The sequence below is a fragment of the Triticum dicoccoides genome, chromosome 6B, assembly GCF_002162155.2.
Source record: "Triticum dicoccoides isolate Atlit2015 ecotype Zavitan chromosome 6B, WEW_v2.0, whole genome shotgun sequence".
NCBI lineage: Eukaryota > Viridiplantae > Streptophyta > Magnoliopsida > Poales > Poaceae > Triticum > Triticum dicoccoides.
The window spans coordinates 286,726,724-286,748,291 of NC_041391.1; the positions used below are offsets into that span (position 1 = coordinate 286,726,724).

Here is a 21,568-nt window from a genome sequence, read left to right on the forward strand (position 1 = left end):
AACTTGCGGCAGAAAGCAAAAGAAAGCAGCAACTGGCCGCCTCGGCTAAATTTGGTGTTGTCACCTCTCCGCTGCAGCAGCAACTTTCAAATCATCGGAATCGGCGGAGTTTGTATCGGAATCTGCGCCGTTAGTCACCGGAATCGGTGCCGCTTCTTTTCCCGCGCATGCAGCAGCTGGCCGCCTCGGCTAGTGGCGGCGAGGCCCACTGGCGGGGCCCGCAGCCTGCACGGCCTGTCGGCCAGGGACAGACATCGCCAGGGTAGGCCGCCTCCCACGATGGCGGCAGGGCCCACCTGGCCCGCCACGTTCCGTCCCAGCGAGGTGAACTGAAGCGATGCCGTTTCGCCTGGGTGGCCGCCTCCTGCGGTGGCGGCAGGGCCCGCCGCCTCTCGGCGTGACCTGCCGCCACGCCCGAGAGGGTTCTTTTTGGCATTTTCGTCCGAAGGGGGCCTTTTTCTGGCAATTCCAGTGGGCAGAGGTCTCTTGACAAAAAATCCATTTTTTACGGTTTCCAACTTCCCAGCTGTATTTCTGCAAATCCACTATCTGAGCGTTGCCCTGCCCCGCGAACCAATGCAGGCTCCATGGTTGGCAAGCTCTCCATGGCCACCGTGGCGCCATGGAAGCGACTCTGCAAGCTCGTATCAAACGGACACTACCAGGAAGCGCTCCTCTCCTACTCTCGAGCCCACGCGTCCAACCTCCGTCCGGACGCCTTCACCTTCCCCTGCCTCCTCAAGTCCTGCGCCGCGCTCAAGGATGCCCCCGCCGTGCTCCAAGTCCACGGTCACCTCGCCAAGTCGGGCTTCTCCTCCTGCCCCTACACGGCCACCGCCCTAACGAGCGCCTATGCCAGGCTCCTCCGTCTCGGGGAGGCATGCAAGGTGTTCGACGAAATGCGGGAAAGAAACGTGCCCTGCTTCAATGCTCTCATCGCGGGGTTCTCGCAGTGCGGAAAGGTTGATGAAGCGATGGGTGTATTTAGGCTCCTCGGGAAAGAGGGGATACTGCCGGACTCTGTCACAATGGCGAGTGTGCTACCTGCGTGTCGGGCCATGGAGCAAGGGAAGCAGCTGCACGGGCTTGTAGTGAAGACCGGTGATTGTTTGGATCGCTATGTTGCCACATCACTCATCACAATGTACTTGGATTGTGGTGATTCGGATGGCGCAAGGAGGATTCTTGAACTCATGGTTGATAAGGGCGTCGAGAGTTACAATGCAATGGCTTCTGGACTGTTGAGGAATGGTGAAGATTTTATAGCTTTGGGTACTGTCAGGGAAATGATATTTGGATCCAGCGAAAAACCTAATGAGACCACTTTGCTGGTAGTCCTCTCAGCGTGCACTAGTGTGTTGGTACCGTCACTTGGTAAAGAGGTCCATTGCTATGTCCTGAAGCATGCAATGGATTGCAGTATCAAGATCAGGACTGCACTCATTGACATGTACTCAAAATGTTGTTCTCTGGAGTGTGCTTACCAGGTTTTCTCTGCCATGGATGAGCGGAACTTGGTGACCTGGAATACGATGATCTCAGGTTTTCTGATACACGAGAAGCTTGCAAACGCCTTAGGGTTGTTCCAACAGCTGAGGTTGAAAGGCTTCAGCCCTGACAGTATTACATGGAATCTGATGATTAATGGGCTTGCACATCACCAGAAGTTTGCTGAGGTTTTCTCATTTTTCAATAAGATGCGGTTGGAGGGAGTCTCAGGTGCAAGTCTGGAAACCATGACAAGTATGTTGAGTGCTTGTTCAGCTATGTCAGATATCAAGCATGGGAAGGAAATATATTGCCATGTTATTCGAACAATGCAACACTTTGAGGATGATGTTTTCCAGACAACAGTGATTGACATGTTTATGAGTTGTGGATGTGACAGCTATGCTGGTAGAATATTTGAGAAAGATAGGAGGAAATCGAATGATCCAGCTTTGTGGAATGCAATGATTTCTGGTTACGGAAGGTGTGGGAAAAGCAGTTTAGCATTGCAAACCTTCAACGAAATGCTTGAGCAGCAAGTGCATCCCAACTCAGCCACCTTTCTCTGTGCTCTTTCAGCTTGTGGCCATGCTGGATTAGTCCAGAAAGCATTGCATATCTACCAAATGATGGAGAGTGCCTACAGTATCAACCCTACTTTTGAACACTTGAGCGTCATGGTTGACCTTTTTTGCCGTGCTGGAAAGCTATCTGAAGCTTATGGTCTATTACTGAAACATACTGATCCACCAGCTTCAATGTGGTATTCTTTTCTTGGTGCTTGTAGAAACTACTCTAATGCCGAACTTGGTGAAATAGCAGCAACAAAACTCTATGATTTGGACCCTTCAAGCACAACTCCATGGGTAATTCTATCCAACATATACGCTGAACAATATCGATGGGGCGAAGTAGAGACACTGAGGAAAATGATGTCAGACAAGCACCTCATCAAAGCTCCTGCGCGTACTGAACTTGTATGAAAATCTGTTTCTTGTCTGCTTAGTTTAGGAAGGAAATGAATACCATTTAGAAGGTATGGACATCTCTTCCCATGCCAGCCATCTTGTCATAACAAAAAGCTTATTGCTGCCTACATTAAAATGATATTGAGCTCATGTCCATATGCACCCCTTTGTGAGTTTATACATTTAGACATTTTCAGAAGTTCGCAACAGAATCATGGCACCACAAAATGTTAATTTAGGCACATGAAAGGAGGATATACCCCCGGCCTCTGCATCTGGGCGATGCATGCAGCCATTTTATTAATTATTCACGAAGACCTTACAAAATAATACATCAGTAAGCCTGAAGCCACCATCTTGGCAACACCTGTCGCTACTCCTATCCTCTTGATGAAGGGGTGCCGAATGTCTGAGCTGAATACCAAACAGACATCACACCAAAGCCTAACATTTAAAGCCGGATGCCCCAGTGTAAGGGCATATTTATCCCTAAGTGTTTTGGTGATTGATGACAATGCTTGTGCGGACTAATCGTATGCCTTGAGTCCATCTGATACTTCATCATTAGGCACAAGACGATTCGGTGCCCCTCGGAGACTGTTGAAGCCGGCGTTGTTCTACGTTTCTCTTTGGTGGAGTTGAGTCGTAGGAGAGCCGTACTATTAAGAGGGGGTCCGCGTCGGAAAGGTAGGGTGGAATCACACGTACACTTGTCCCTCCTTTCCTTGCACTTTGGAGCTACCCGTCGTTATCTTGGTTGTGTGGAAAACTGGCGACTACTGTTGTACTTGCGGTAGTACCGCAGGTACAAGCGGTAGTACCGCGGCGTGTCACGGTAGTACCGCCCCTTTGGTGCGGTAGTACCGCGGCACCCTGGCCTAGTGCCGCTCCGGTGCGGTAGTAGGGGCGGATGTAATTTTTTACATCCGCGCCCCCCACGGTAGTACCGCTCGCCCAGCGCGGTAGTACCGCGGGGGCCCACGGTAGTACCGCTCCCTAGGAGTTGTAGTACCGTGCCCCTTCGACCTAGTACCGCAGTGTCGCGGTAGTAGGCGCGGATGTAATTTTTTACATCCGCGCCGACCACGGTAGTACCGCGCCTCTCAAGCGGTAGTACCGCGTCGGGTTTTTGCACCACCCTAGTTTCTGCGGAAGTAGGCACGGATGTAATTTATTTCATCCGCGCCCTTCCCAGGTGGTGACCCTCCTGCCTTGCGGTAGTACCGCAAGGGGGAGCGGTAGTACCGCGCCAGCGGTAGTACTACTCCTTCGTCAGGCTTGTTCCGGCCTGTGCAGTTGCCACGGTAGTACCGTGGTCGTCCACGGTAGTACCGCGTTGCCTCGCGGTAGTACCGCTTCCTTGGAGCGGTAGTACCGTGAGTCGCGGGCAGAACATGTGGATAACGGTTGGATTTTTTTCCACGACTATATAAGGGATGTCTTCTACCTCTTCCACCTCTAAGCTCCATTGTTGCTCCAAGCTCCATTTTCGCCCAATCTCTTTCCCTAGCCGATCAAACTTGTTGATTTGCTCGGGATTGGGTGACAAGGGCCCGATCTACACTTCCACCAAAGGATATTTGATTCCCCCCACTTATCCCTTGCGGATCTTGTTACTCTTGGGTGTTGAGCACCCTAGACGGTTGAGGTCACCTCGAAGCCATACTCCATTGTGGTGAAGCTTCGTGGTGTTGTTGTTGTTGGGAGCCTCCGATTGTTGTGGAGATTGCCCCAACCTTGCTTGTAAAGGTTCGGTCGCCGCCTTCAAGGGCACCAATAGTGGAATCACGGCATCTCGCATCGTGTGAGGGCGTGAGGAGAATACGGTGGCCCTAGTGGCTTCTTGGGGAGCATTGTGCCTCCACACCGCTCTAACGGAGACGTACTTCCCCTTAAAAGGAAGGAACTCCGGTAACACATCCTCGTCTCCACCGGCTCCACTCTTGGTTATTTCGTGCCTTTACTTTCGCAAGCTTACTTATTGTTACATCTCTTGCTTGCTTGCGTGCTAGTTGATATTGCATCATATAGGTTGCTCACTTAGTTGCATATCTAGACAACCTATTTGTTGCAAAGTTTAATTTGGTAAAGAAAAGCTTAAAAATTGTTAGTTGCCTATTCACCCCCCCCTCTAGTCAACCATATCGATCCTTTCAATTGGTATCAGAGCCTCGTCTCTTTATTAAGGACTTTGCCGTTCGAAGACTATGGTTGACACCAACGATGGTGCGGAGGAACACTCCGGTGTAAATCCCATCTCGTCTTCGGCCGAAGGGGGAACCTCGGTCTCTCGTGAGGAATTCAATGTGGCTTTAGACACATTGAAAACCTCCATGACGGCCGAGGTTAAAAGCATGTTTAATGATTTTCTAGAGGGACTTAAACTATCTACCGCGCCTATGAAAGTGGGTGATCCTACTAACAAGGTGACGGATGCTATCTCCGACAAGGGGGAAGCTAACAATGAAAAGAGTCCTTCTACTAGTGGTAGAAATGGCACCGGCATCTTTGCCCATGTGGAACCCCCGGTCTATAAAGGGCCAATCCCCTCCACTCATTTGAATCATGCCGGTCCACCTCCTAAATATGAGAAACATGAAGATTTTGATAATTGGGTCTATCGCTTTAAGCGTCATTTGAAACATGTGAATACTAACTTTTGGAGAATCATTGAAGAAGGTTTTTACCCTCATGACCCAAGCAACTTCACCCCTTGAGAAGACGTGGACAATCAATTCAATGAGAGTGCTCTCTTCATAATCCAAGATGAAATTCTTCCCGAAGATCTCCCTCATCTTCGACCCCATGTCGTGGCTAAAGAAGCATGGAAATGTGTTGAGGGTCTCTACCGTGGAAGTGCTAGCATTCAACGCTCCAACTATGAAGTGGTGCAAGATGAAGCCGATGAGTTTGCAATGAAAGAAGATGAAGAACCCCATGAGCTCTTCCGAAGAGTGACCAAACTCGCGGTCGCACTTCGAGATCATGGAAGCAAGGACACGGATGGCAATTGGATCAAGCGGAAGTTCCTCAAGGCCATGATGCCCTACAACAAGGCCATGTCCTCCGTCATTTGTCAACGACCGAACTTCCACACCATGACCTCAAGTGAAGTGTTGGATGAGTTTGTTGCAATGAGCATCTTGGACAAGACTGCCGACAATGCGGTGCTCCGTTCTCAAAGAGCAAAGAAGCCTAACCTTGCTTTGAAGGCCAAGGTTACTATGGAAGAAGAGGAAGAAGTGGAAGATGAGGAAAGCAACCCCGAAGACACCAAGTTTGACTATCATGAGCACATGGCCCTTGCTTCAAGACAATTTTGGAGCAAGAAGAGCTCAAGACCCAACTTCAACAAAAACAACTCAAGTGGCGTCAAGGGCAAGCAACGAGTTAGAACTTGCTTCAACTGTGGCAATGTGAGCCATTTCGTTGCGGATTGTCCTTACGAGAAGCGGGAAGACAATGGTGGCAAGTTCATTCGGAAAGACAAAGCCAAGTCCTTCCCAAACAAGAACAACTTCGCCAAGAAGACTCCCTCTCGTGGGTTGGTGGTTCAAGAAGAATACCAAGAGGATGACGATGATGATGAGAATGAAGAAGCAATGGCCATGGCGTCCATTGCCATTGCTACTCCCCGGGTGTCTCTCTTCGAATCACCCAACGAAAACATCACCGCTAGATGCCTCATGGCTAAGGCTTCAAACAAGGTAACCCCCAACATCACAACCACCATCATTACTAATCCCTCCGTGGAGGATTGCATTGATGGGCATGTTGAGTCTAATGAGGAAGTGAATGAATTTGAGTTTTTTATGAGTAAGCTCAAGGGAAAGTCCAAGAAGCACTTTGTTGCTCTCTTGGAACAACTTGGTGAGGCCAATGACATGATCGAGGCTCACGAAGAAACCATCTCCAAGATGGAAGGTCATAGTCGTGACTATGCCGATGAGATATTGGATCTCTCTAATGCTCTTGAGGAAGAGCGTGTGCATCGTTTGACTCTTGAGGAGTCACACAATGATGACCATGCTAAGTTAAAGAAAGATCTTGATCATGCTCTTGTCATGTCTCGTGTGCTAACCTCCGAGAAGGCTAAACTTGGGGTTGATCATGCTAGACTCAAAGAGGAGTTTGAGATACTTGACAAGGCCCACAAGGTCTTGAAGGGTACTCATGCTAGCCTCAAAGAGTCTCATGCTCAACTCCAAGTTAAGCTAATCAAGGAAAAGGCCACCTTTCCTCATATGGTATTAATTGATAATGCATGTGCTACTAACCCTTGTTGTGAGCATGTGCATCTTGTGGAGGAAAATGCCAAGTTAAAGGATCAACTTGAGAAAGGCCTTGTGACATGCATTCAAGGTGAGAAAAACCTCAACGACCTTTTGAGCAATCAAAAGGAAGTTGTGGCCAAAGAAGGAATTGGGTTTGCACCCAAGTCCAAGAGCAAGAAGAAGAAGAACAACAAGGCCAATCGTCCTCCTCCCCTCAAACAAACGTTCGTGAAAGAGGGAGAGGGTGCTTCTAAGAAGAAGAAGGAGAAAGTGAAGGAAGTTGTTGTCCAAAAGGGCAAAAGCATTTCCTCAAACAAAGCCGGCGACTTTAACCCTTCATATGTATTGTGCCGTGCTAGTGATGGACATGTTTATGCTAGATTTGTTGGTTCTTCTTATGAGTACATTGAATGGTCTATTTGGGTTCCCAAGACCCTTGTTACTAACATCAAAGGACCCATTACTAAATGGGTACCTAAAACCAAGCATTGATCTCGTGTAGGTGTTTGCTTCCGGTGGGGGATCATGGTTGCTCGATAGTGGAGCAACAAATCATATGACCGGGAGCAAGGACTTGGTGGTGGACGTGCAAGAGATTCCATCTATGCCCACCAATGTCGAGTGGGGTGATGCATCACATTCTAAGGTATTGGGTCTCGGCAAGGTTGTCATTTCTCATGATATAACGATCGAGAAAGTCATGCTTGTTGAGTCCCTTGCATTCAATTTACTTTCCGTTCGTCAACTTGCACTCATGGGCTTTGCTACATTCTTTGATATTAATACCGTGGCCCTCTTGTGGAGCAAGACTCTTAAAGTATCCTTTGTTGGGCATGTCGAGAACGGCCTCTATGTGGTTAACTTTTCGGAGCAACCCACTAAGACCGCGACATGCCTAATGGCTAAAGTTGACGTGGGATGGCTTTGGCATCGCCGTTTAGCCCACGTCAATATGAGATCTTTGCAAAGTCTTCTCAAGGGGGACCATGTTCGTGGACTAACAAATGTTAGTTTTGCCAAAGATCGTGCTTGCAGTGCTTGTATCGAAGGAAAGCTTCATGAAAAGGCTCACCCTCCCTCAACCATCATCTACTCAAAGAGACCCTTGGAGCTCCTTCACATGGATCTATTCGGGCCTCCATCTTTTGATAGTCTTGGAGGAAGAAAGTATTGCTTGGTGATTGTGGATGATTATTCAAGATACACTTGGGTATACTTCTTCAGGAGGAAGAGTGAGACCCAACAAATCGTCATCAACTTTGCAAATGAAGCTCAACGTCAACATGATGCAAAGATCTTGACAATAAGAAGCGACAACGGCACCGAGTTCAAGAACTACACCTTGGATGAGTTTCTTAGTGATGAGGGGATCAAGCATCAATATGCGGCACCTTATACCCCTCAACAAAATGGTGTTGCGGAGAGGAAGAACCGGACGTTGATGGATGCGGCAAGGACCATGATGGCGGAGTTCAAGTCTCCGTACAACTTTTGGGCCGAAGCCATCAACACCGCATGTCATGTATCCAATCGGCTCTATCTTCGCAAAGGCTTGAACAAGACTCCTTATGAGATCCTCACTGGCAACAAGCCCAACCTCAAGTACTTCCGGGTGTTCGGTTGTAAGTGTTTCATTCTCAAGAAAGGTGTTCGGTTGTCTAAATTTGAGGCTAGAGCTCATGAGGGCATATTTGTTGGTTATGCTACAAACTCTCATGCTTACCGTGTCCTCAACAAGTCCACCGGACTCATTGAGGAGACGTGTAACATGGAGTTTGACGAAAATAACGGCTCCCAAGTGGAGCAAAGTGGTACTTGTGATATAGGTGATGAAATTCCTCCCCAAGCCATAAGAAAAATGGGTATTGGTCAAATCCTACCCATTGAGGAACCCCTTGTGGCCGAAGGAGAAGGACAATGCTCTACTCAAGTAGAGCCATTACCTCATCAAGACCCACACGCTTCCGAAGAACAAAGTGAAGGCCCTCAACCTCGTGAACAAGACCAAGGGCAAGATCTACCTCAAGACGGTGGTTAACCTCTAAATGATGCCCAAGGTCAAGTTCTCCCCCTCGAGCGAGTTCAAGATCAAGAGCAACCTCAAGATCAAGAACAATCTCAAGACGGCGCTCAAAATGATCAAGTCAACCCTCATCTTTCCACACCCAAGGAGGAATTAGAGCGTCGTGCCGCGAAGATTGCTTCCAAGCTCACCACCCAAGGCCATCTCATGGAAAATGTGGTTGGAAGCCTAAGAAAGGGGGTAAGCACTCGTAGACAATTGGCAAACTATTGTGAACATCACGCGTTTGTCTCTTGTGTCGAACCCCAAAAGGTCTATGAGGCGCTCGAAGACTCGGATTGGCTCAATGCCATGCATGAAGAACTCAACAACTTCGAGTACAACAAGGTGTGGAGATTGGTGCCAAGACCATCCGGGAACCACAACGTCATTGGAACCAAGTGGATCTTCAAGAACAAGCAAGGTGCTCATGGGAACATCATTCGCAACAAGGCAAGATTGGTAGCACAAGGCTACTCCCAAGTCGAGGGTATCGACTACGGTGAAACCTTTGCTCCCGTTGCTCGCCTTGAATCCATTCGTTTGTTGATTGCTTATGCTTCCCATCACAACTTTAAGTTGCAACAAATGGATGTGAAAAGTGCTTTTCTTAATGGTCCTATTAATGAGTTGGTCTATGTCAAGCAACCCCCCGGGTTCGAGGATCCCTACTTTCTGGATCATGTGTATCAACTCGATAAGGCACTCTATGGCCTTAAACAAGCCCCACGTGCGTGGTATGACCACCTTACCGAGTTGTTACAAGATCGTGGATTTGAAGTAGGGCTAATCGACCCCACTCTTTTTACTAAGAAGGTCAACGGGGAGTTGTTTTTATGCCAACTATATGTTGATGATATTATCTTTGGTTCCCCTAACAAAGCTTTCAATGAAGAATTTGCCGCTCTCATGACCTCCAAGTTTAAGATGTCTTCGATGGGAGAGTTGAAGTTCTTCCTTGGTTTCGACATCAAACAAAGAAGAGAAGGAACCTTCATCAACCAAGCCAAATACACTCAAGACATGCTTAAAAGATTAAAGCTAAGTGACGGCTACTACACCAATGCCTACCAAGTGCCAACTTGACATCGATCCCAATGGTAAAGCGGTGGATCAAAAGGTATATCGCTCCATGATTGGCTCCTTGCTTTACCTTTGTGAATCTAGACCGGATATCATGTTGAGTGTGGGGATGTGTGCATGTTTTCAAGCCGCACCAAAGGAAAGTCACTTTGTGGCGGTCAAGCGAATCTTTCGATATTTGGCTCATACCCCAAACTTTGGCTTATGGTACCCAAGAGGAGCAAACTTCAAGCTTGAAGGTTTCATGGATTCCGATTGGGCGGGAGACAAAGTGGATAGGAAGTCCACTTCCAGAGGGTGCCAATTTCTTGGTTGCTCCTTGGTAAGTTGGTCTTCCAAGAAGCAAAGTTGTGTGTCTCTCTCGTCCACCGAAGCGGAGTATGTGGCGGCCGGTAGTTGTTGTGCTCAACTCCTATGGATGAGGCAAACTTTAAAGGAGTACGGTGTAATTTGTGACAAAGTGCCTCTTTGGTGTGATAATGAAAGTGCCATCAAGATTTCTCTCAACCCGGTGCAACACTTCAAGACGAAGCACATTGAGATTCGGTATCACTTCATCCGGGATCACATTAGGCGAGGAGAGATCGAGCTCAAGTAAGTCAACACTCATGATAACCTTGCAGATATTTTCACGAAGCCCTTGGATGAAGCAAGATTTCGCGAGTTAAGGCATGAGCTAAATATCATTGATTTAAGCAATGTGACTTGAACCCGTGCACCCCCCACCACACTCAACTTGTTGTCTAGTTTAGGTGTAGGCATGGACATAGGGGGAGTGTTGTTCTCTCAATGAACTCTCCCTCCCCCATTATGCATAAATAGATCACCTCTTTCACATTAGCCATTTTTGATGGTACTTGTGCTTCAAAGACGAGTTTTGGTCATGGGCCCAAGGATAATTCTTCGCGGTGCCATACCATCCAACTCAAACATAGGTGGCTTCGGCCACCGCCCTCTCTCCTCGAGAGGCTTTGTCACTTAGGGATTTCCTGTTGTTCCCCTGGTATGTGCTTTTTTTGTAGTTTTGGGTGTGTGTCTGTTTTTCCGTGCAAAGGCGTTTTTTTTTCTTGTTTGAAACCTTCGGTGTCGTGAGCTCACGGTACTACCGCGGTCGGCCACGGTACTACCGCGGCCAACCACGGTACTACCGCTGATGGGAGCACGGTACTACCGTCCCCAAGCGGCAGTAATTTTTTACTGCCGCCTGGTTGAGCGGTACTACCGCCTCGGCGCGGTACTTCCGCCCGGGCGGTACTACCACGATGACCCGCGGTACTACCGCGCCGGTTCGAGCGCGTGGGGATAAGGCCGGGCAGGGGGAGTTCTAACTCCCCATACCCATTCGTCCTCTTTCTCTCCACGTCGTCTCTTCCTCTCCCGTGCTCACGAACGGAGCCGGCGTTCATCGCCGGATCTCCTCCACCGGCTGCCCTCCCGTGATTCCGTCTGGTGGGATTGTTCCCCACCACGTGCTCTTGCTATGGACCAAGGTTTTTCCCCAAATCCTTCTCCTTTTTGATTGTGTTTGGTACTTTTAGGTTTTGGGGGAGGCTTGTATGTTCTTGAGATTCCTAGACCAAATCTCTGCAAGAGTAGGATGAAGGAGTGTGGTATTGCATAGGATTTACACTTGTATTGTTGTCTTGCGCTAGATCTGATCACCGTAGCACCGCCATGGCTTCGCGGTTCTTTTTCAGATTCAAATCCTGTTAGATCTGACGCGACGCGGTACTACCGCCCGTAGGGAGCGGTACTACCGCTCGCACGGTACTACCGCCCCTAGGGCGTGGTACTACCGCGCACCGTGCGGTACTAAGAGTCTACTACTGCCCCAGCCACGGTACTACCGTGACCCCGCACGGTACTACCGCGTCTGGAGCTGTACTAAGCCTTTAGTACCGCAAACCATGGCAGATCTACCGTGGCTCACATCTATCGCATGCCAACTTTCTCGTTTATCTTCTATGGGTTTCATGTGTTGTCTTCTGGCCTTTGCATTGATTCTTTTCGCCTTTTGTTTTGGTGCTTTGCGTGTGTGTCTCAGGTGGTGGCTCTCGCCGGTCCAATCCCATTCGTGACACTGGCTCCAAGCGTCTGCGCAACCCAGGAGAAGTTCCCAAGGGATCGTCTGCGTCCAAGCGAAATGTCAAGACCACAGCTAGCAAGCACAAGGAGCCCGCCAGGGGCATGGATGAGATAGGTCATACTGAGTATGTCCGTCTCAGGCAACTTCACCCCTATGTGCACCCGCGCTCCACTGTCAGAGGCTGTGAGCTATTCTGGAACAAGACCCAAACCCAGATCTACTTGGATGTCATCAAGAACAAGCAGAATACCTATGTGGAGGTGAAGTGGATTGATATGCACCACATGAGGAAGGACAAGTTTCGTGACTACTTTGGGGAGGCTCTGGACTTGGTGGAGCAGTTTGGAATTGAGCATGTGATCTCTTTCCACCTGGACTATGACCCTGAGATCATCTGTCAGTTCTTTGCTTCAGTGTTTTTTCACACCAATGATGAAAGGAGGATGACCTGGATGACCAATGGCCGCCAACTGTCTGCTACCTGGAAGGAGTTCATGGATTTGCTTCAGGTTTCGGATGATGGGCTTGACACTCCAGTGGGTGTTCGCCCTCATGGCAATGCTGACTCTGCCAACAAGGACAAGCTCACCCCGTTCATGGTTGAGAAGACGCTCGCCACTGGCAAGAAAGTTTTGGTTCTCAACCCCTTCCTGGATATCATGTACCGCATCTTCCGCAACTCCTTGTTCCCACGCATCGGTGACAAAGACAAGGTTCATGCTTATATGGTGGACATGATGCTTATTTGCCAGAAGGCTCGCTCGTCTCAGACTCAGCCACTTGATGTCTCTCACATCATGTGGTGTGAGCTTCGGTTTGCGGTGTTCAACCGCAAGGTACCTATTTATGGGCCCTACCTATTTCTGCTGATTTCGCAGACTTGGGAGAAGATGTACCCTGAGGAGGAGTTCCTGGCTCCAGACTGGATTCGCCATGAGCCCATTTGTCTGCGGATCAAATCCAACTAGGCCAACACCGCTACTCGTGCTGAGGCGTTTGCTGCTAGGGCTGCTGTTGATGAGGATGATGCTGGCGCCGAGGATGTTGCTGAGGACCGTTCTGCTAGGCCCTCTCAGAGTGTCTCTAGGCCATCATGGGCCACTAAGTTGAAGGATAAGATGAAGTCTCTTTTCTGCATGCAGGCCAAGGGGCAGTACAGGGCTCACGTGGAGTCCAAGGAGAGTCGTCGCCGGCACAACAAGGTCTTACAGCTCTATGGCGAGGAAGTGTCTGGCGGGTCTGAGGAGCACATCACTCCTGAGACCGAGTGGATGGAGAAGCAAGGATACAGGTGGACTGATTCTGAGGAGGAGGTCGAGGAGTCCATTCCAGCTGCAGAGGCGTCTGACGAAGAGGCTTGGGACGACTTCTCTGCTTGAGCCACCTCTTGTGTGTGTAGGTGTCCTCTCTGCCTTTTTGGCATCTCGATGCCAAAGGGGGAGAGAGTGTAGGGATTTGCGAGTTTGCGAGTCGTGTGTGTCGTGTATTTGCTGCTTTCTCAGTTGAACTCTTTGCTGTTTTTCTCGTTTGAACCTTGGCTATCTTACTTCGTATGATGTAAGACATATGCACTCTATCTATCCTAGCAAGCTGGTATTATATTGTGCTATCTTCATGCTTTGCTATGCTTATTATCATGTCTTGGTCTCTAAAATATAGGGGGAGTGTTGATCCTAGTCTGTGTGCCATGCAGTCCAAAGCATTCATCTAAAGTGCACACATCTAGGGGGAGCCCGTCTATATTTTAGAGAGGTGGGGTTTGCCCCTGCTCCTAATTATCTTATCTTTGTGCAAATCCCGTGTTGTCATCAATCCATCAAAAAGGGGGAGATTGTAAGGGCATATTTATCCCTAAGTGTTTTGGTGATTGATGACAATGCTTGTGCGGACTAATCGTGTGCCTTGAGTCCATCAGATACTTCATCATTAGGCACAAGACGATTCGGTGCCCCTCGGAGACTGTTGAAGCCTGCGTTGTTCTACGTTTCTCTTTGGTGGAGTTGAGTCGTAGGAGAGCCGTACTATTAAGAGGGGGTCCGCGTCGGAAAGGTAGGGTGGAATCACACGCACACTTGTCCCTCCTTTCCTTGCACTTTGGAGCTACCCGTCGTTATCCTGGTTGTGTGGAAAACTGGCGACTACTGCTGTATTTGCGGTAGTACCGCGGCGTGTCATGGTAGTACCGCCCCTTCGGTGCGGTAGTACCGCGGCACCCTGGCCTAGTGCCGCTCCGGTGCGGTAGTAGGGGCGGATGTAATTTTTTACATCCGTGCCCCCCACAGTAGTACCGCTCGCCCAGCGCGGTAGTACCGCGGGGGCCCACGGTAGTACCGCTCCCTAGGAGTTGTAGTACCGTGCCCCTTCGACCTAGTACCGCAGTGTCGCGGTAGTAGGCGCGGATGTAATTTTTTACATCCGCGCCGACCACGGTAGTACCGCGCCTCTCAAGCGGTAGTACCGCGTCGGGTTTTTGCACCACCCTAGTTTCTGCGGAAGTAGGCACGGATGTAATTTATTTCATCCGCGCCCTTCCCAGGCCGTGACCCTCCTGCCTTGCGGTAGTACCGCAAGGGGGAGCGGTAGTACCGCGCCAGCGGTAGTACTGCTCCTTCGTCAGGCTTGTTCCGGCCTGTGCAGTTGCCACGGTAGTACCGTGGTCGTCCACGGTAGTACCGCGTTGCCTCGCGGTAGTACCGCTTCCTTGGAGCGGTAGTACCGTGAGTCGCGGGCAGAACATGTGGATAACGGTTGGATTTTTTCCACGACTATATAAGGGATGTCTTCTACCTCTAGTTGACTACCTCTTCCACCTCTAAGCTCCATTGTTGCTCCAAGCTCCATTTTCGCCCGATCTCTCTCCCTAGCCGATCAAACTTGTTGATTTGCTCGGGATTGGGTGACAAGGGCCCGATCTACACTTCCACCAAAGGATATTTGATTCCCCCCACTTATCCCTTGCGGATCTTGTTACTCTTGGGTGTTGAGCACCCTAGACGGTTGAGGTCACCTCGAAGCCATACTCCATTGTGGTGAAGCTTCGTGGTGTTGTTGTTGTTGGGAGCCTCCAATTGTTGTGGAGATTGCCCCAACCTTGCTTGTAAAGGTTCGGTCGCCGCCTTCAAGGGCACCAATAGTGGAATCACGGCATCTCGCATCGTGTGAGGGCGTGAGGAGAATATGGTGGCCCTAGTGGCTTCTTGGGGAGCATTGTGCCTCCACACCGCTCTAAGGAGACGTACTTCCCCTTAAAAGGAAGGAACTCCGGTAACACATTCTCGTCTCCACCGGCTCCACTCTTGGTTATTTCGTGCCTTTACTTTCGCAAGTTTACTTATTGTTACATCTCTTGCTTACTTGCGTGCTAGTTGATATTGCATCATATAGGTTGCTCACTTAGTTGCATATCTAGACAACCTATTTGTTGCAAAGTTTAATTTGGTAAAGAAAAGCTTAAAAATTGTTAGTTGCCTATTCACCCCCCCCCCTCTAGTCAACCATATCGATCCTTTTATCCAGCCAAGCCACAATGCTGGGCTGGGTCACACACTGGTCCGGCGCACTCTCAGAGGCCGCCGCCGTCGTCTTCCACTAATCCATCTCCAGAGCAGGTACTGATGCACAAACCTTGCCTGGCTTGTCGTCAACGCCAGCACGGCGCCAAACAACGCCACCGTCCTTTGCATATCCATCCACACGCGCCTGTCGCCCTCCGCAATACCATGCCGCCGGGATCCGCCGTCGGCCTTGCGGTAGATGTAACACCGCTCCTCCTCTTGTCCCCTCCAGCCAGCACTTGCTCCAAAACGATGCCCCGGGGAGGGAGAATGACACCGAAGGCGCCGTCATCATCCGATCCGGTAGACCCAGATCTAGGGTTTCTCCTAGAACATCCCGATCAAGTTGACGTGACCTGCAACAACGATGCCTCGAGAAGGAAACGACGTCAAAGACGCCGCCATCATCCGCCAAGACTGCAATTAGGCGTGGTTTTCACCGGAAGCCACGTCGTCCCGATCTTGCGGCTTGCTGGAACCGCACAGAGCTTCACCATGAAGACGTATGCCGCCACCGGTTCTCCGGCGGAGATCCTCCATCCCCTCACCGGAGCCCTCATCGCGCCGCCGCCATGAAGAGTTGACGAGGGATCTGGGTGGGATCCAGATCCGCGGCCGCCGCCATGCCCACCATCGCCGGAGACCTCGGATCCCACGGGTCATGGAGGGTAGCGCGACCGCCGCACGACCAGGGGCGCCGCCCTGGCCGCTGCGCGCAACTCCCTCCCAGCCACGCCCTAGCCGCACCAGGAGATCGTCGCCGCGTCCAGATCCCGGTTCCTTCGGCGTCGGGCGCGCCGCCACCGCGACCTATGCCGGCGGCAGCGCGGATGGGGAAGCAGCAGCGCGAGTGCCTCTGGCGGCGCGAGCATTCGCCCCTGGGGAGACGACGCGAGGGTCGGGTTCTCATATGTCCTGCGTCATATAGTTAATCATTGACTTGCCATATTATCAGTACCCATCTTTACTTTGGCTCCCTTGAGTTCTTCCCATCTTTTGACTTCCCTGTCGCCAGTTTACTCATTGATGGATAGGTTTTCATAAATTTTTGCAAAGTTTTGCGCGTTTATGCTTTATTATAAACTCTCTGCAGGCAATAGTTTGAAGATGATACCAAGTTACCAAAGTTGTGCATCCCAGCTTGGTTATTGCAGAGTTACACTTTGTCTGGATCTACACCATCCTTTGCAAACAATAGATAGTAGGTACTAGTGCTACCTACGCTCCTTTTGCCATACTCATTTTCTCAAAAATATTTCTAGTAGGTCTATTTCATAGCAGAAGTAGTTCCACTTTATTGCTCATGCCATACCCACACACTTAACACAAAGCATACACATTTTTGGAACTCGATGACAACGGTGGCTGTGACTAATATATAAGCCTTTTGAGCTCTAAATAAGGAAGCCTGGAAACTGCTGTGTTAATTAGCACATTGGGAAAATGGGAACATTTGACAATGCCAGCCAATTATTACAATCTTTTATTGAGTCTTCTGTAAATGCCGGGATGGATAAGAAATGGCAGCTTGCAACAACTTGCTGATCTCCACACGCTTCAGTTGCTCGATGGTGCTCCTTCACTGGAGTGATTCTTGTGAAATTTGTCTCTTATTGCTAGCAACTCTTTCAGAGCATCTCCAATTTGCGGGCGATCTGTTGGTGTCTCCTCTGAACATGAAATTCCAATACGCAGAATCGAAGTGATGCAAGCTGTTCTCAGATCTCTGCTCTTGTTAGAGTTGGACTTGTCTCGTTTATCATTTTCCATCTCTGGTAATAACCATTGGTCAATGACATTAGCCATCTTGTCTGGCAGTGCCATCTGAACATACTTGCGAAGGCCAAAAACATCCCCAAAATCAATGTCTGTTGGTCTTTTTCCAGTGAACATTTCTAGCAGCAATACGCCATAGCTATAGACATCACCTTGGGTTGTGACTTGATTGCCAACTCCATACTCTGAAATCAACAAAAGCAGTTGTAAAAGAACTGACTCTACAAGCTACATATGTCTATCTATTTAACGAATTAGATAAAGTTCATTTCTGATGCACTACATTTCTGAGTGTACAATACTATACATATTTGAGTTGTTTTTCCATTCTAGAAAACTTAGTTTCGAAATATACTCGTCTAATTGGGAATAGAAGTCCTAATTAAATTTTTACCGGAGCCTGCTTTCTGGACTATATATAAAAGTATAAAATTTGGAAACTGCACCTGGAGCGGCGTAACCAATTGTTACTCTCATTGATGCCCAGCCACTTGAATTCTCCAAGTCTTGAAGTACAAATCTTGCAAGCGCAAAATCACCAACATGAGCAACCATGTCACTGTCGAGGAGAACATTGCTTGGCTTAAGATCACAGTGAATAATCGGCAATGGCTTATGTTGGTGAAGATATTCAAGTGAGAATGCCACATCAATTGCAATGCCTAGCCTCACAATGTGATCTATTGCCTTCTGTTCACCACCCCCCATGATCTGCTGGTGTAGCCATTCATCTAAGTTACCGTTTGGTAGGAATTCATATACAAGGGCCTTGAAATCATGACCCTCAAAATCAATACTGGAGCATACTGTCAGTATCTTCACAAGGTTCCGATGTCGAGCGCATCTCAGTGTCTCGCATTCTGCAATGAAACTTTGAGAAGCACCACGTCGCTTGAGGTTGAGCACCTTCACAGCAACAACTACTTGTTGGTCATTGCTTCGCATACTTCCCTTGTAGACCGAGCCAAAACTTCCTACTCCAATGAGGTTGGCGGAAGCAAAACCATTTGTTGCGTTGAATAATTCAGCATAAGAAACCCTCATATATTGCTCACTGGTGAGTGATATTTGTATGCTTGATTTCATCTTCCTGCTCCTATGATAGAGTATGAACAGTGCAGATACTAATATGATAAATAAAGTTGCACTGCATATGGAGATTATCACGACAAGTTTCCTGGATGCTTTCTTGATGGTGTGGTTGGAACAGGGTGGCAATTTCTATTGAGAGATACCACCACACAGGCCATCATTTCCGGTGATCGAGATTGCCGTCGCATTGAGGAATACCCCATGTTTTGGGACTTCACCTTCAAAATTGTTGAATGATAGATTCGGAGCAGAAATGCCTTTCAAATTTCCAAGAAACTGAGGGATGCCACCGGACAAATTATTGCTGGAAAGGTCAAGCACCAACAGACCTTTTAGTTGCTCCATCATTTGTCAAGCTGGTCAAAAAGCCCCAATCAGCATCATTTGTTGCTTTGAGCTTATTTTTTGAAAGGGCCACAACCGACAACCTGTTTTGTCGAGCTCCAAGACAATTGGGAATTTCACCGGACAAAGAGTTATACACTGCTTGCAGAATTTGAAGCCTAGAGGCATTGCACATGGATGGTGGAATTTTTCCATGAAATTGGTTGATATCCGCAACAAAAGTTTGTATGTTTGGAAGCTTATTGCCTATTTCAAGAGGAAAAGACCCACTAAGACGATTGCTTTGTAGCCCTATATCTTCAAGAGTGGAAAGGTTGAGCAGCGAAGGAAGAAAAGAACCTTCCAGTTTATTATAGTCTAGACGAAGGGTCATCAGGGCACCAAGATTTCCAAGGGAATGTGGTATGTGACCTGAAAGATTGTTTTGCGAAAGATCAAGGTTCGTGAGCACCTGAAGGCTGCCTAATGATTCCGGGATGCGCCCTGTGAGGCCATTTTGCTGAAGACTAAGAAACACTAGCGACGAGAGATTGCCCAGCCAAGCAGGGATCCTTCCTTTGATGCTGTTCGCTCCTAGTTCAAGGACTAGAAGAGATGAAAGGTTTTGCAGAGGTGGTAGGCTCCCTGTTAGTTTGGCTGAAGAGATGCTGATTGGAGTGCTGAAAGGTTTGCAAGTGAAGCAGGAATGGAGCCTCCCAGCAGGTTATAACCCAGGCCTAGTCCAACAAGGTTGACAAGACCACCTATCTCCCGTGGGATCCCCCCAGATAGGTTGTTGAACTGCAGATTGAGCGTTCTTAGGTTTGCAAGGCTCCCGATCCCTGGCGGGATGCTTCCTGTCAGAGTGTTCTGGCCAAGACTGAGTACCTTGAGACCACTCAGCAGGCAGAGCTCCTGTGGTATTCCGCCGTGAAACCTATTGCTGTACAGCAAAAGGTTCTCAAGACGGCTGTGTTGGAATTTTGATCTCAGGTCAAAACTGACCGAGAGAAAAAGGGGAGTTAGTTCCCTTCGTCTGTGCTATGATCGGAGGCACGAAATAACAACTTCTGGTTTCGGTCCCGGTTCCCTAGCCCTTGGTATATAAAGAGAGAGCCCCTTATTGTGGGAAGTGTGGATTTTTGACACGGTAAGTAAGAAACTCTCTAACCACCGATCCTAAAGAAGGGCAAAGGGACTCGAAGGCCGTCTACCACCGCCGGCCACCTCCATAGCAGTGCCGGCGGCACCCTGTACGTCTACACCGACCAGCTGCTGCGTTAGCCATCTGCTGCCTTTCTTCTCCGGCAATCTCCTCGCTGTTGGAGACGCTAATTTAGGTGGAGACGTGGAGCCATGGGCTACACAAGGGGTGCACAAGCAGGCAGCAAGTTTCTCTCGGTACTCAGTAAGAAATCGCAAGAACTCCTCTCTGTTAATCTGTTTTAGGTGGTCTAATACTAGGCTCAAGATCCTATTCATGTCATGTCTAAAGTATATTTCTAACAATGGTATCATGAGCATGTTTATGCCTAGATTAGATCCCTGCAGATTTTCTGTTTATCATGGTTAAGTCATAATGATTTCGGATTAAGATCGATGGTTAATGCCTATAGATTAATGCCCTCTCTTAAGTCAATGATATATGTTCAGGTTAATTGGTTTTGGTAAGGCCTAATTGCTATGGGTTAATGCTAATTAGACAGAAAGTTCAATCTATTCTGTCAGAATTAATTGAGCAAAGCTTCCGCATCAAGTTCCATGATACAATCAGCACGTTTCAATCCCAGGTTTTAGCAATTAGAAGGAGGTGATTTGGCAAACTAATGAAAACCCCCAAATTTTGTTCTCCAAAATCACCAAATCCAAACCATAGAGGAGGAATCCGCAAATCCCCAGCCCCGACGAAAGAAATTAAAGGAAAGAGGGGCTGGGCCTTATGTTGATGACGCCGGCCTGCGGGTCCGCACGGCCGCCGCCGTGCGAGTACGCCATGGGCGGGACACCGCCGTCCCTCGAGACGACGCACAAAAGCACCCGTCGGCGCCTCCCTTATGGACGCACGTTGCGTGGCAGTCGCCGCGCACGTTGCCGTTGCCTCCTGATGTCGCGGTCGCCGGCGCTCGCCTCCCCGCCTCGCCGTCCAGCGCGTTGTGCGCATCGCTGGCGGGGATCGGCTCACAATCTCGCCATGTGCTCGACACGGCGAGCGCCGTTCGGCGAAGGAGCGCGCGGCCTTGAGGCCAGGCACGCTGCTCCGACGAACGGAGCTGCTGCACCGCCATGGCCGGTGTGCCTCTGGTCGCCGCGGGGGTCGTTTTCCTGTGGGAGCCAAGGAAATCGGCGAGAGAGAGGGGAAATGAGGCTAGGGTTTGACCCATTGCCGTTTTTTGTTCCGCCTCGGGCTAATCTGGCCCGTCGATTCGACCGGACGGTCGAGATCGATGCGGGGCTCAGGGCGGCCACGGGCGCTTAACGAGCCAAATGTGCCAGTGGGCTACAGCCCAAACTGTTTAAAAAAAACGTTTTTTTTGCTGATTTTCTCTGCTGGCCCGAACTTTTAATGAGCAGTATGGGTCGAAATTGACGTTATGTGCATTTTCCTTTTATTCAATGCATTTTTTAATTATGCTTATCCTCAAAATGTTTTTTTTGCACTGTTATAAAATGAAAGCAGCCAGAAATTCATGCTATAATGTTCTAATTTTCTGAGTGAGAAAATTTATATGCCCCAAATCATGTGAAATAATGTTAACAATGATATAGTTCTATTAATGGGAAACCGTGGGTTATTATGGCCGAATTATATGCTTTAGGCATTTTTCTTTGTCAGTGCATTTTTTAGTAATGTTATTGTGATG

At 49.0% G+C, this 21,568-nt stretch overlaps 2 protein-coding genes and 1 pseudogene across 2 annotated transcripts; 1 reads left to right on the plus strand and 2 right to left on the minus strand.

Annotated features, from left to right (window-relative positions):
* The first annotated feature begins 554 nt into the window (after window positions 1–554).
* On the plus strand, window positions 555–2,606 carry LOC119321804 (pentatricopeptide repeat-containing protein At2g02750-like). Its single transcript, XM_037595341.1, has one exon. It carries the CDS (start codon window positions 588–590, stop codon window positions 2,469–2,471), a length of 1,884 nt encoding a protein of 627 aa, XP_037451238.1. The 5' UTR covers window positions 555–587; the 3' UTR covers window positions 2,472–2,606.
* A 14,186-nt stretch (window positions 2,607–16,792) lies between these two features.
* LOC119321103 lies at window positions 16,793–19,940 on the minus strand (annotated as a pseudogene).
* A 465-nt stretch (window positions 19,941–20,405) lies between these two features.
* LOC119325689 lies at window positions 20,406–21,051 on the minus strand. The gene has a single exon (XM_037599405.1). It carries the CDS (start codon window positions 20,990–20,992, stop codon window positions 20,645–20,647), a length of 348 nt encoding a protein of 115 aa, XP_037455302.1. The 5' UTR covers window positions 20,993–21,051; the 3' UTR covers window positions 20,406–20,644.
* Window positions 21,052–21,568: the final 517 nt, after the last annotated feature.

Bases quoted from the DNA above. Each gene is read 5' to 3' on its own strand.
- LOC119325689 (XM_037599405.1), bottom strand. From the start codon at position 20,992: ATGGCGGTGCAGCAGCTCCGTTCGTCGGAGCAGCGTGCCTGGCCTCAA.
- LOC119321804 (XM_037595341.1), top strand. From the start codon at position 588: ATGGTTGGCAAGCTCTCCATGGCCACCGTGGCGCCATGGAAGCGACTC.